Here is a 15,008-nt window from a genome sequence, read left to right as displayed (position 1 = left end):
AAAGACATCTGCAGTTACAAGCTATTCATTTCATGTTTTTTACCCCAAATATGGTGCAAATAAAGAAAATTAAGTGTTAGTTACCACTGAAATATAGCCAGCTGTGAAGACAGTTAGCCTTTGCCTGCTACTTGTAGTTATGACATTGTGGTCCTGTTCATTAAAAATGCATATTTCCCTCTTATGTGGGATATAAAACCAAAAGCAACAAACAAGACAAACACACAAACAAAAACTCATAGACACAGGCAACAATATAGTGGTTACCAGAGGGGAAAGGAGTGGGTGGAAGGTAGAAAAGGGGAAAGGGGGTCATATATATGGTGACAGAAGGAGATTTGACTTTAGGTGGTGAACACACAATGCCATATACAGATGATGTATTACAGAATTGTACACTTGAAATCTATATGATTGTATTAACCAATGTCACCCCAATACATTTAGTAAAAAAAAGAAACTGTTAGTTCTAGAAGTGCCTACTTGTTACAATTTATGATTTAAAGTAGAGACCATATTACCTTCAAGTAAAGGACACAATTTCCTCACCACATTTATTGGTGTGGGAGCCATTGAGCTTAACGTACTTTACCTCGTCTGCTCCTCACCATTCTCTCAGTTAACAGTGCTGCCTAAACTGACCCAAATTCAGGTTAGGTTGTATGCAGAAATGGAAAATATTTAGCATTGAATGCATGGTTTTCTGCAATAAGAAGATAAGATCTAAGACACGTTTTGATCATTTCAGTCTCTTTCTTCTCTCCCCCAGGTTTTGATAGGACTTGTGGCTTACAGTGGACTAGTTGGTGTCTACTGAGTCAGCACTCAGAAGCTGACACTTTTGCCTAGTAAAATATATATATATATTTTTTTTAAATCCCCAAACAATGTATACCTATGATCAGCTCCTAAAACTCAAAAGACAAAACAGTGAAAATAGGCTTTCCTTCTTACACATGCACACCTCTCAGGATACACTTTACCACTTTTATTGCACATGTGCCAAAGACTCTGTTTTCAGGTACATAAAAATATTGAGGAACTTGGGGTAAGTGGCATACATTATAATTTTGTTTGCCAGTGTGACCTTGGACAACCATCCTTGCCTTTATTTTCAGTCTATCCTCCATAACTATATTTTAATAGAGACACCCATGTTGATTTATTACATGCCAAGCACTAAACATACATTACCTCACTTAATCTTCATAAAAACCCTATAATAAACAAAACGTACCATTTATTGAGTGCTTACTGTATCCTGCACAATGCCAAATTAATTTCCTAATACACTTACACCAAGATCATTTGAGTGTATACTACGATCCCCATATTACAGAAGAGGAAATGGAAGACCAGGCAGGTTAAGAAACCTGCCCATGATCACACAGCTAGAAAACAGCAAAATTGCAGTTTGAACCTGGACGTGTCTGTTTCAAAATGCTTAGGTATACTTACCTCCAACCATTATGCTACACAATATCCTTATGTTCCAGGTGAGGAAACTGTGGCCCACAGTATTCCAAACCTGCACAAAATCATGTGTAGTGTGTGGTGGAACAGGAATTAAACTCGGGATCACCTGATGCAAAACCCATGTAAAGATACAAGATAGTGTTTTTATTGGCAACAGCACAAATATCTATTTTTAGATACACTAAAAGTATCTATTTTTAGATACGCTAAAATCTGAGGAAAGAAGGGAAAATGTTCTATAATTCTGCACCTGGAGCATATTGGCTTATTACTCTCTTTGTCTTCCATTTCCTCTGCCCACGCTCCCACATTTTTGTGTGAATTTAATTCTAACATTTTGATGAGATACCATATTAGGAAAATAAATATGGAAGGAGAACAGAAGAAAATTGAGCTATGAATAATTTTAGTGCAAGGAAACTTTTTGAGTTAGAAAAAAATGTATAACATTAGGACAGTGTATATTTATTTGCTTTTCTTTAATTCTTCATTTTGTTCCACAATGGATTTTAGACAGGACATTTTTTAAAAGTAGCTATTATCATTCCTCTTTTGTTCGCAACTTAAGTATAATCATTTTTACGAATTTTGCCCCAGTTCACTAAGAAGAAAACCATCTGCTATAAAAAAAACACCCTCAAAAAAGTTTTTGGAAAAAGGGAAGAATAAATACAAAGAGGTTCCAGAAAATGAGGGGATTAAAGAGGAATAAATATGTCCTATTCCTTTAAAGAGTGTGTTTTACATTTCTAACTCTGGCATTGTGGAAATCTCTTTTACTTTGCTCTTAGAAATTTAATCTGTAAGTATACAAAATTAAACAATTGTATTAGAACTGAAAGAAACGTCACAAATTATCTGGAGCCACACACCCGCTCATTTGTGAGGTGAGGAAACAGTGTCTCAATGACACCAAGAGACTTGCCTGTATCCCTTAGACAAAACTAACTTGTAAAATCAAGGCTTCTATCCTCATTTGTGTTATAGTACCAGAGTCTATCCTCTTTAAAGACAAAGAATCAGGAGCATGCAGGCAATTCTCAATCCTGTTTGCTTATAAGCCCTCCTAAGAGTTTTTAAATAAACCCTGGCCCTACTCTCCACCAATTAAATCCAAATCTCGGGGGGGTGGATCCAGGTACCAGTGTTTCAAGTTCCTCAGATGATTCTGAGGAAAGCATGCAGCCAGTGTTGAGAACCAGTGAGATAGGTCTAGAAGATTCTACACAGAAATCCACTTGGAGTTCAAGCTTGTACTCCCACCAGGGGTGTGCTTGTCTACTTTGTCCTGCCATCTTTCCCGGGAAGGGCCATAATAGTAGTTGTGTTACAGTAAACTTCACCTGTAGCACTCACCTTCAAATTTAAGTCTATCACGTTGAATTTCACATGATTCTTCAATGAAGATACTGTTTCTTAACTTTCTTCTTCTTCTAATACTTATTTTAAACTTTTGCTTGGTATAAAGTAGAGCTAGGAATTCTGAATTTGTGTGATTATTTGCACGTGTGCACACACACACACCAAATAAATATACCAATAAAATAACTATAATTATGTAGGTATCCAAGGATGAAATCCATGTAAAGAAAATCAAATTTTATTCTATTGTCGGCATGCAACTTTGTAATATTTTTAAATACACCTTGGATTGTTTCTTCAGTGATGCTTCAGTGAATTCCAGCCATAATTTCCAGCCCTTGCTTGGTAACAATAGAAAAATCAATGCTGATTTTAAATAACATGAATAAACTTATTAAACTATACCATTAGGTCCACCATAAGACATGTGAGACTCAAAATATGTTGAATACTATTTATAGCTTTATCAGTTTGCTCAAAGCTGGGACATTATTAAATCTCATTAGAATTTCATATAGGCTATGATAAAAACAGAGACTCAAGTACTTATTTGAGGTACTTTTGCATTATCCAAATCAAAATAAACAAGGACAGTGCTGACTATTGATCTTTTTCACTTTGTAAGGAAGTTCTTTGAATATTCCACTCTAGAGGGCCTAGTCCAGAACCAAAGGGATACAGAGGCATTAAGAAGTTCTTAATATAATATTTCCCCATATTTGTTCAGCAATCACTTTTCTTTCAACAATGGGAACAAGATAGCCTGTGAAAAAAATCCTACATAGCCACCAGGATAAAAGAGTCCCTTTATAATCTTCAGTGGTAATTGAAAAACTAACTCCTATCTCTTACTCATAAATCAAACAGTGTCTGATAAATGCAGCAGCTCTGCATACGGGGAGGACTGAGCCCAGAACACAAAACTGTTCTCATTTTCTCTCCAAAGAGAATGAGAGTTGTGGGCTTCCTTCCAGAAAGTCAGAAATGGTTTTTGGTACATTTACATAATAAACCCAAATGAAGATGGAAGCCTTGATTTTGTATATGTCAGCTTCACTAGCAATTTTGTTTGCTCTCAGATGTTTATTGCAAAATAAAAAAAATAGTTCAGGGAAGGATAAATTTTATTAGTGGCCTAATATCCCCAAGACATGTAGAGATTTTATTATTCTGAATTTCTTACTTTTATAGTCTGTAAATTATTTCGATATAAATAATGCAATTGTGACACTCTTTTATTTATTTAATTTTTGCTGAGTCCCATTGGACACTTGCTAGTTATCCATCAAGCACAGTAGAAGCAGATTTTAGGTTGTAAACGACATCGAAATTCTCTCTTTAGTCCATATGACAAATTTATTTAAAACCAAACCTCTGTCTCAAGAAAACGAAGACTATTGGAAGCTTTTTCCGACTGAGAGTTATATGCAAGTAGCAGCTTTCCTTTGCTAAAATCTGATGACACGGATACTGCCTATACAATCTGGGGAGCAGGCAGAAATACACATTCGGGATCAAAATTGACACTTGTGTTTGTAAGTGACGTTGCCTTTAACATAGGTGGGGGGAAAGAAGACCTTAACCACTGAAGAACCCAAGAACTGCTAAAGCAAGATTTCTAAGTTAGCTGTTCTAACTGGCTTCTTTTTCTTTCAGACATGTACGCCAGGATTTTATCGACTGCGTTCTGAGCTGCGTGGCCGCACCCCCGGGCCAACCCTCGGCACCTGTGTCCCATGCCAGTGTAATGGACACAGCAGCCTCTGTGACCCTGAAACCTCCATATGCCAGGTATTTATTTACCTGAGCGTGTCTTGAACAAGGTCCATGTGTGCATTTCTCATTACACATGTGCATTTATCACATGCAGAGGCCAGTTAAACTTCAGGGAGTGCGCGCGCGCACGCGTGTGTGTGTGTGTGTGTGTGTGTGTGTGTGTGTGTGTGTGTGTGTGTGTGTGTGAAATAAAACATACAGGAAAAAGACATTTATCATATTATATATATTTTAAAGTAATTAAAAATGATAATCGGGGAAACCACTACTCACGTCAAGAAATAGAATATTAATAGCATCTTAGAACAACACCTGAGGACACAACTATTTATGTAACAATCCCATGAAGGTGTTTTTCTGATTATAAACAAAAATAAGCTCTTTTAAGAAATTTGAAGATTACAGAGATGTATTAAGAAAAAAATGAAAGTCCAAAATTCAACTTAAGATAAACATTTAATATTTTAAGTATTTCCTTACCAATTCTATACATGTTTTTATAGATATGATTTATATAATACCAGAGGTGAGTTTTCATATTCGGCACAGTTTTAAATGTACATATTATGAGAATATTGTGTTGCTGGATATTTTGTAAAACCTTTACAAGCTTTGATAAAATATCCTATAATTTAACCATTTCCTTTAGAATTTCAGCCACTCTTATTAGTTAGTTTGTTTATTATGTATTTTGATATGTTCCTGCTAACAACCTACTCTACCACCACTATCCTGACTTGGAACATTTGCAGAATAAATCCAAATGAAAATGGAACTCTTGGTTTTTGTATGTGTCAGCTTTCCTAGCAATTTTCTGTTTGCTCTCTCTCAGATTTTTATTGCAAAATGAAAAAAAAAAATAGATCAGGGAAAGATAAATTTTATTAGTGGCCTAATATTCTCAAGACATGGAGAGCTTTTATTATTTTGAATTTCTTACTTTTATAGTCTGTAAATTATTCCGATATAAATAATGCAATCATGACACTTCAGGTTTCCTGTGTCATCACTTAAAGTCTCCCAAAATCCCCACACAGCTCTGCATATCTCTTGCTGAACCCATCTCCCACCTCTCCTCATCTTCGGAAACCCTTCCATCAAGCCTGGTGGGACTCATGCTCACACATCAGCAAACTCCCTCACATAATCTCCCTTTTCCCTTAATGTTCTCTTCATTTTGTTCCCTTCACTTAGCAGGATACCCTGCTCCCCGTGTAGTGCACTCAAGTGGTAGCCATGTTTTCTCTCACACCCTTCATCCTCAGAGCCTGAAGGCAGGGCAGGGGTCCGTGCTGCTCATTGCCAGTTTCATATCATCCTCCTTTTCTTCTCCATAAGAAGCCCAGCTTCGAATCACATGCCTCCATCTATCTGCCTACTGCACCTGCTTGCTGACGTCGTCTACCGACCCTCAGGTCACCTACCTCATTCTTTGAAAATGTTTCCCTCTGTATCATTGCCGTTCTCTCCAGCACTACTCCTGTCATAATTCTTGGTGATTTTAAGGTCCAAAAAATTAACTCTCTCATACTCTTAACTCTTAGTTTCTTGTCCCCACTTCATGATCCTGTCCAAAACGTGTCATTCATTACCTGTAACTGCAGTGTCTCTATAGTCACAAGGTCAACTATCCTCTTCTTTGATTGCCATCCCTTTTTTCTCCAGTTTATTTCTTCTCAATACTTCAACATTTTTAGTCTCATCATTGATGCTCAACCTTTTTATTGTTTTTTTCTCCCTCTCTCATGACCTCACTTTCTTAACCAGCTTAATAGTCTCACCCTTCATTATATCACTGATTTGCAACATGTATTTCCCTTATCACTCCATTACTTATTTTTACTCAGTTAATTCCAACACTGGTTAAATCCTGCTCCTCCACACCTGTGTTTCCTAAGCTGAATGTGGCAGTTGAAAAATAGACAACTATGCTGTCTAGCCCCATCATAAATTCATTATCACTGACTTCAAATCCTTTTTGCTGGTCTGCAATCATGCTACTTTTCTCTAATCCATTTCCTCTCCCACATTCCTAAATTATTATTTTATACCTTCCCCTCCTTCTTCAAGCCCAAAAGCCTCCCCCAACCCCTTTCCATTCTTAATCTCAGTCAATGGCCTTGCTTTCTATTGCATTAAGAAAGAGGAAGCAATTAGAAGAGAACTAACAAGAGATCCCAGTACCACATGCACCCACCTTTCTGCATCTATGTATGCCCTTTTACTCTGTTTCTTCCATTACTTTGGATGAACTGTTCTTACTTTTGGAAAAATAAAATCTGCCACTTAGGCTCCTAGATCTCAGCCCTCTCTCCCACTCAAGCATATCACTGCCCATACCTATTCTTCCCTCCCTTCTGCATCAGCACTTTTTGTTTCTTTTCCTATCTTAAAATGATAAACAAACAAACAAAAAAGACAAAAAACCAAAAAATTTCTCTTGACTCCCACTTTACCTCTTGACTTCTACCACTCCTTTCTCCACACAGTAAAGAGTTGTTTATATTCTGTCTAAGATTTCTCTCCTACCATTCTCTCTTGAACTACTAAAATCAGGCTTTTACCTCTACCACTGTCCTGAAACCAATGATAAGTGTTCAGCTATTGGTCTTCATCGTACTTGATCTATCAGCAGCATTTCTACTCTCAATCAGCCATTCTTCTTCAAACTTTTTGTTCAGTTTGCTTCCCTAAACACAATATTTTTGGGATTTTCTAATTAGATGGCTGGTCCTTCTCATTGTTCTTTGCTGTTTCTTACCCAAAATCTACATGCTAGTATTCCCAAGATCAATCCTTGGACAATGTGCTTCTCATGGTAATCTCATCTAAGCATATGACTTTCAATCTTTAGACTGACATTCTATAGTATTTACCATTATATCTATGATTAAATTTTAGATCCGACTCTTCAATGTTTCTAGAATTGATTGTGTTGTGGGGAGATAATCTTTCTTCAAATATATATCACTTTAAAGAAACATTTATTAATATTCCTTTTTTCCTTGAACATCATGATATCTGAATATATGCAAATTTGTTTTATCCATATTAATATGTGTTTAAAGGATCATCTATTCTATTCTGCTTACCTTTTGCTTCTTATTAGTGGTCTGATTACCTTCACTTTATACGGGTATACTGTTTGGTAAAGGAAGGCCCTTTATTACTCTACTTTTTCTAATTTTCTTAAGGGGATATATTTAGATATTCTTCCAGATGGCATTTTGATTCACTCTTTCAATCTTTTCACCAAAAAAAAATAAAAATAAAAATAAAATTACTTGAATTTTTATTGGAATTACATTAAACCTATGTGTAAAGAATTGCTATCTTTACATTATCCCCTTATTGTCCCTCAAACCAGGAATATGATACTCCTCTACTCAAACATTTTATGTTTCACAGTAAGCGATTTTAATATTATTTATATAGGTTATGTATTTCTTATATTAAACTTGTTTCTATGTATCTTACATTTTATTTCAATGGTGAGCATTACCTTTGTTGTTGTTTCTATGTTTACTAACTGCTCATTACTGGTAAACATTAACAGAATAGTTTATTTACATGTATTTGATATCCAATTATTTTTTTAGTTCTAGAGTTTCTCAGTTGACTCCTTAATTTTTTATAGTTATAACAATATTATTTGCAAATAATTATGACTGTTTTTCCCTGCCAGAAACTATCTCAAATATAATAGCTTCATATTTTTACATTGATTAAGTCTTCCGGAAAATGTTAAATAGAAGGGTAGTCACTTCCTGTCTTACTCCTGATTTTAACATGAATGCCTCAAATTTATCACCACAAAATATGATGCTGGTGGTTAGTTTAAGACAAATATTTTTTATCATGTTAAGAAAACTTTTTTTTATTCCTGGCTTTTTAAGGATATCTTTTTTTCAATCAAGTAGGATGTTAAATTTATCACATACAGTAGTGCCTCGGTTTTCGAACATCTCAATTGACGAACATTTCGGGTTGCGAACGCCCATAAACCCAGAAGTAAATGCTTCAATTTTCGAACAAGCCTCGGAAGTCGAACTTGTCACGCAGCTTCTGCTGAGTACAAGATCTTGAGGCCTAGCTGTTGGCTGTTTTCGAACATTTCAGAACTCGAAACGTCTTCCGGAACAGATTACATTCTAAAACCGAGGTACCACTGTACTTATTTGTGAGGAGTGGAGTGGAGATGAAGATGCATTTAAGATATGATTGTATGTACTTCTTCCCTGAAATGGAATGATGCATGTAAACATTGATTAGATGAATAACTGACTAATTTTAACCATCCTTGGATTCCTGAAATAATTACTACTTAGTTTCAGTATAGTATTCTTTCAACAGTCTGCTGGCTTATAAAATTAAATAGATAATTTCAGGGGAGGGGGTTAATTTATACATTCTGAAGTGAGAATTAAATGCATTTATTTTTCTTATGCAGCCTTTACTGGTATTTTTAAGAGAATTATGTTTGCTTCTGATGATTAATTTAGGAGCATTCATAAAGAATATAGTTTAATCTTTTTTAGGATAAAAGTTGTCTTTATACTGTCCTCTTTGGACCAATTGGCTATTATAGCTATTTTTGTGCCTTAGCAATCATAAAGACAGGTCTATTTTCTGAGATACCCCTAGATGAAGTGAAAAATAAATACATATGTGCATCAAACATGCATAGCTAGTATAAATTGTTGTTCTCTGAATTATTATATGTTCCTTTAGGCAACTTACAACTTTTGAATTGAAGCAACTTTGTTCATCTTTGAAACAGCCCCATGAGGCAAATAGAAAATAGCTATTATTCCTCTGAACTGAGAAAACTGAAGCATACTGATTTCTTTTCTATGTGTAGTATGGATCCCAGTTTACTATCCTATCCATTACACAGTACAGTGCCCTCTACTTTGGTATAGTGGTGATGCACATGACTCTGGAGTCAGATGCCTTGATTCAGAACCTGGCTTCATCCCTTGTGGGTTGTGAGAGCCTACTCAGTTTATATAATAACCTCATTGGGGTCTTAGTTTTCTCATTTATTAAATGAAAATAATAGTATCTACTCCTACAGTTTTCATAAGGATTCAATGACATACTTAGCACATGGTAAGTAAGCTCCGTAGAAGTGATAGTGATGATGATGATGATGATGATGATGATGATGATGATGATAAAAATGGTTATTACCATATGTGTTATCCACCATTTATGGTCTAAGAACCAATCAGATGATAAGTAATCAAAACCTGTAAAAACTATTGTTATCTCTAGCACTATGCTAGATCTTCTCACTTATCTCTTTTTCTTTATACCTTTCTTTAAAAATATGGGGTAGAGATGAAACAAAACTACAGGAAAACTTTACAGGCTAAGTATTTCAGCTGCTAAATAAAACCACATCACTTTGTAACTATTCTCTTCATAATTCTTGACACTTACAAGAGGGCTGTTGCTTCATACTAGGCATTAATAAATCCTAGGTGTAGGCATGTTGCTATAATAGTTCAGTGACTGTGGCCCTTTAAGGAAAAGTCTGTTTGTTTTCAAAATAGAAGAGTAAAACCCACATGATATTGAACCCTAAGCCACGAGGGCGAGAGTAGGTGGACACTCTGAGATTAGATAGATAGATTTTCAGAATTTATATATGACACGCATATTTATATCTATCTATCTACACACATATAATCTCATTTAATCATCGCTACATTCCCATGGTCAGTATTATTTCTCCTATATTTTACATGGGCGTGTTGAAGTCTTAACTAGCTGAAATAATTTTCTCAAGACCAAATAGCTTGCAAAAACATATTTTTACTCTAGCACAACTCTGATTTTAAAATGAAAAGAAAAATATAAATCTCCATTATTGATGTGCCTTGTTGTCTGAGAAACCATGAGTATCTGTGGTAAAGCAATTAGCTCTATCTTCAGTAAATAGACTCATAACTAGAATATACTGTATTTAAGGTGTTCTATACACCTTGTCTTATTTAATCTTTCTAACAACCTTACCAAAATAGCATTTTATTAGCATTTTATTACAATGCTGAAAATTAACACTAAGAAAATTTAAGTAACCTACAGAGTCTTGGCTAAAATGTTTAGAATCAGGTTTCAAATCGATTACAAAATGCTACCTATAGAGTGAGAAAGTGAGAAAGAATGAACACATTCTTAGCTAATTAAATAAGTTTGATTTTAAAGGCTCAGGTGAATAATATCCTAGAGTACTAATAGAGTATGCTAATGTGATTAAAAGCCATGTATGAAAAATATTTGAAAACTATGAAAATGTGAAATATGTCACAGGATGGAAAGAAGTAAAATGTTTTTCCAGGTTTTATAACAGAAAGTAAAACATGAGAAACAGATTGATTTGGTCTGCAGTGAAATTTAAGGATTACTTACTTAATCAGCATCTTTTAGGTGTAGAAAAAATAAACAGTGCTCATTAGGAATCAAAATATGTTCACTCAAAATAAACTATATCAAACTAATTGCTAGGGTTAATATATATATATATATATATATATATATATATATATATATATATATATATATATATATATCTCTGAGACCTTAGTTTCCTGAATCCCATTCTAATACAAATTCATCAGAAAGTTTGATACATCGTGTCTCAAACTCAGCAAAAATAGTGACAGCTACCATGTGTCCAAATCTACGTATGTTCCAGGGCCAATGCTGACCACTATAGATTTTTCTCAGTTATTCTTGCAATAAGTTTATGAGATAAGCAGGATTATTCCTTCTTTTACAACTGATGCAATGATGCTGAAAGTAATTAAATAATTTGTTCAAGTGATAAGCCAGTAAAGGTGAGACCTGTGATTCAAACTGATGCATTTAAATAGGCATTGACAGAATGTTTCATGATATCATCGCAAAAAGTTTGAAAATATGGCCAGATGGTAATCAGTTAACAGGTTTAATGGATGTAGACGTTACTGAACGATGTGACCTAAAATAAACTCTAGAGATGCCCCAATTATGAGGTGTAGGATTTGTGATTTACCCTGTCATGTTCAAAAATCTTTATCAGTGATTTGGATGAGATCTCTCAAATATTCAGATGGTATAAAACTGGAAGTGGTACCTAATGTGTTGGAAGGTTGTCAAGAATCAAAAACAGCTTGAAGGGTGGAACTATGTGCTACGATTAACAAAACAAAATTAATATAAAATGTTTTAAACAGAGGTTCATGTGTGTATTCATTCTTGAGGCATTTGCTAATAAGTATTTCCAATATTCACGCACTGTGATAGATGCTGGGACCATACAGATGAGGAATGCACAGGCCTTATCCTCAGGAGCTTATAGTGTAGTGTTTTAGGGAAAGAACAAAGGAAATGACACATAATAGCAATCCCGGTGAACTAGAAATTCTTACCTGACTGCAGATTTATCAGTACAAGATCCAAATCAGGGAAGGAAGTACATTAAATATATTTGCAAATCATGGGTAGAGACTTATAATCTCTTATTCATTTATTTATTTATTTATTTATTTATTTATTTATTTATTTATTTATTTATTTACCAAAGTAAGTTTTTATTTTAAAAGTCATTTGAAAGACACTGAGTAATGAAGGATACCTAAGACTCAATGAATGTAGATTCCAAATCCATATTCTGTCCAACCCCCATCGAAGGCTTATGTTGTGCCACAAAGTTGCTTTTTTTTGTAATTCCTGTGTAATTCCTGTCTTTAACTTCCTGGAGAAGAGATTTTTTTTTTTTAATAAGTTATCTTCATTTATTAAGAATAGAGCTTTATGAGAAATCCTGATTAAACAGTATTGTTAAATGTTTAGCTTTTAAAAACAATATTTAGCTTGAAAAATGATGTAGGAGGTAATCGTATTCTTTAGATATTTGAGGACCTTTCCTGGGAAATGGGAATTAGACTGAATCTGCATAGCCTCAGAAGGCAGAATTTGGATCACTGACGGATAATTAGAGTGAAACTGATTTTCATTCAGCATAGGAAAAACTCCATAGCTTATTGTCATAAGAGATGAAAAGGACTGCCTTTTAAGAATTCGTGCACTTAATAATATGCCAAGGAAAGTATGAAGGTATCCCTTTAACTAAAGCAAGTTAAGTAACTTCTCTCATTATATCTAAGATACAATATTATTAATGTTATATTCATTTGATTCAGTAGAAGCAATATACACTTCCAGTTTTCCCATGTGCAAAAAAATGCACATATCATATATTCTAATCTATTATTGGAAAGATACTAGCACATAGCACTCTTGAGAATATAAACTTCTCATTAGGCGTCTAAACTATAGAAATTTTTCTAAAGATTAATTTCTATACAAGAGAAATATGAGAAATATTATGTCCACTATTTTGAAGCAGATAGGAAAGTCATATGAAAGGTCTATGTCAAAAAGTTTCAAAAATAGCATCATGATTTATGTGTTGTGTTTGTGGATATAACAGAACATTTGATTCAGTTAACCAAGTTTGGTATGTCAACAACCCCTTGAAAGATTGACTGTCCAGAGAAGGTTAAAATATCTCTTTGCTCTGTGAAGAAATTATACAGAGTTGTAGGTCTGAGAGAAGGAAACCATATTTTTAAATCTCTATATTTCTAGTAATGATTAACATTATCTTTGAGTGTTTTGATTCAGTTATTAATGTTAATTAAGTTACATAAAATAATTAATTATGCAATGATTTTTGTTGCAAAAGCAAAATGCTAATAATTATTGTTCAAGATCCCCTGTAGTTTTTGTTACATGTTCATTTCTGTAACTATAAAATATGTTCTTAAAACACTCCCCAGTTAACACTTACTCATTATTTGACACCTTGTTGAATGATTTGAGGCTGGAATTCATAGATAATTATTATATCTTAGAACCATTATTTCTCCCTATGCTACTGTTAAATATGGAATGACTATTTTATTGCTAAAATATGGTGGTTCCTTTGGATGGCTGAATAAGAGAGGATTGTGGTACTTAAATCAATATCAAAATATGAAAAATCATCTTGCCCTGCTAACCACCTTTCTCTTCAAGTCATTAGACTTGAAACATGGCCTTTTTCATTTTAAGAACCCTGACCAGTTTCATCTATACCTCCTGGAAAGTGCATTCATTCAAAATGGTCGTTGGATGTCTACCATATTTCAGTCACTGTGTTGAACTAGAAGGATCATTTAGCCCAGACATAGGGCATCAAGGAATATTTATCAGAGAAAGTAACATTTACAATAAGAGCTGAAATTAGTCATTGCTAGCCAGGTAAGAGGGGGAAAAATCATTTCAGATCGAGGATTTGCATGTGAAAAGTCCTACAGGTAAAAGAGAGCGTTGCATAGTTTGAGAATTTCAGATGGTACCATATGGCTTTAGCATAGTGTGTAAAGGTTGCAGTTGCTAGAGGTAAGGCTGGAAGGATGAGCAGGGGACAGAATATAAAGTTCTTTCTTGCCATGCTAGAGAGTTTGCTATTCATTTTGAGAGCAATGGGGAGCTAGTGCAAGCTTTCAAGCAAGAGAATGGTGGTTTGATGTGTTTTTTAGGATGATCACTCTGATTGCGGTGTGGGGAAATAACTGGATGTGAAAATTTGGAAAGAGGATATTTTAGCTAAGAGGCTGTTCTAATAAACTAGGTAGATGATGGGTGACCAGATTAAAAATAGTAACAAGGAAGTAAAGAAATCGAGTAACAGAATCATGGATTATGTGATCAAATATGTATCTGGGATGAAAGAGGCCTTTAGATTGCTGGCTTGAGTAATTGAGCAGGTGACAGTGACCCCAAATAAAATGGGGAATACAGCAGTACCTACAGGTTCTAAAGAGAGGAGCATAATATTTGACATTTCAAATTCAAGGTGCTTTTGTGTTCTGCAATAAGAGCTATCCAAGAAGCAATTGGAAATGTGAGTCTGGAAATCATTAGAGATATCCAGGTGGAATACATAAAATTTATATTTTTGGACACGAAGATGATAGCTGAAATTATAGTAATGGATGAAATCACCAAGGTAGAATATATAGGGGGAAAAACGTGGTGAGCGCCAATGTTAAAATCAAGGACACCAATCTTACTAAATGGAAAAGGAAGAAAGAGTCCATCAAGGAGGCTAAGAAAGAGAGACCATAGAAATAAGAGAAAAATCAATAGACTGTACTAGTAATGAAACCATAGGAAGAGAAACTTTCAAGGAAAGAGTGGCCAAAAATATCGGCTGCTGTTGAAAATTCATATATCAGGAGGACTGATTATTGTCAGTAAATTTTGATTTAGCAACAAAGACTTGACGCATGAGCCCGGAATTACGTTTCAGTGGTGACATCAGAAACCTGTTTAAAGGGTGAATGAGAGATGAGAAA

At 34.6% G+C, this 15,008-nt stretch overlaps 1 protein-coding gene across 7 annotated transcripts in view; it reads left to right on the top strand.

Moving 5' to 3' along the window:
- The window catches only part of LAMA2 (laminin subunit alpha 2), a 521,442-nt gene that overhangs the window by 359,814 nt on the left and 146,620 nt on the right, over positions 1–15,008 (top strand). For all 7 annotated transcript variants that reach the window (XM_074333566.2, XM_074333563.2, XM_088795458.1 and 4 more), the window contains one exon: positions 4,495–4,629. In XM_074333566.2, coding sequence (XP_074189667.2) covers positions 4,495–4,629 — 135 coding nt within the window. The remainder of the gene's footprint in view (positions 1–4,494; positions 4,630–15,008) is intronic.

Source organism: Rhinolophus sinicus, chromosome 2 (assembly GCF_057876585.1).
Source record: "Rhinolophus sinicus isolate RSI-liver-muscle chromosome 2, RSI-T2T, whole genome shotgun sequence".
Classification (NCBI taxonomy): domain Eukaryota; kingdom Metazoa; phylum Chordata; class Mammalia; order Chiroptera; family Rhinolophidae; genus Rhinolophus; species Rhinolophus sinicus.
Note: the sequence above shows the minus strand (reverse complement) of the source record. Positions and strands in the feature narration are given on the sequence as shown.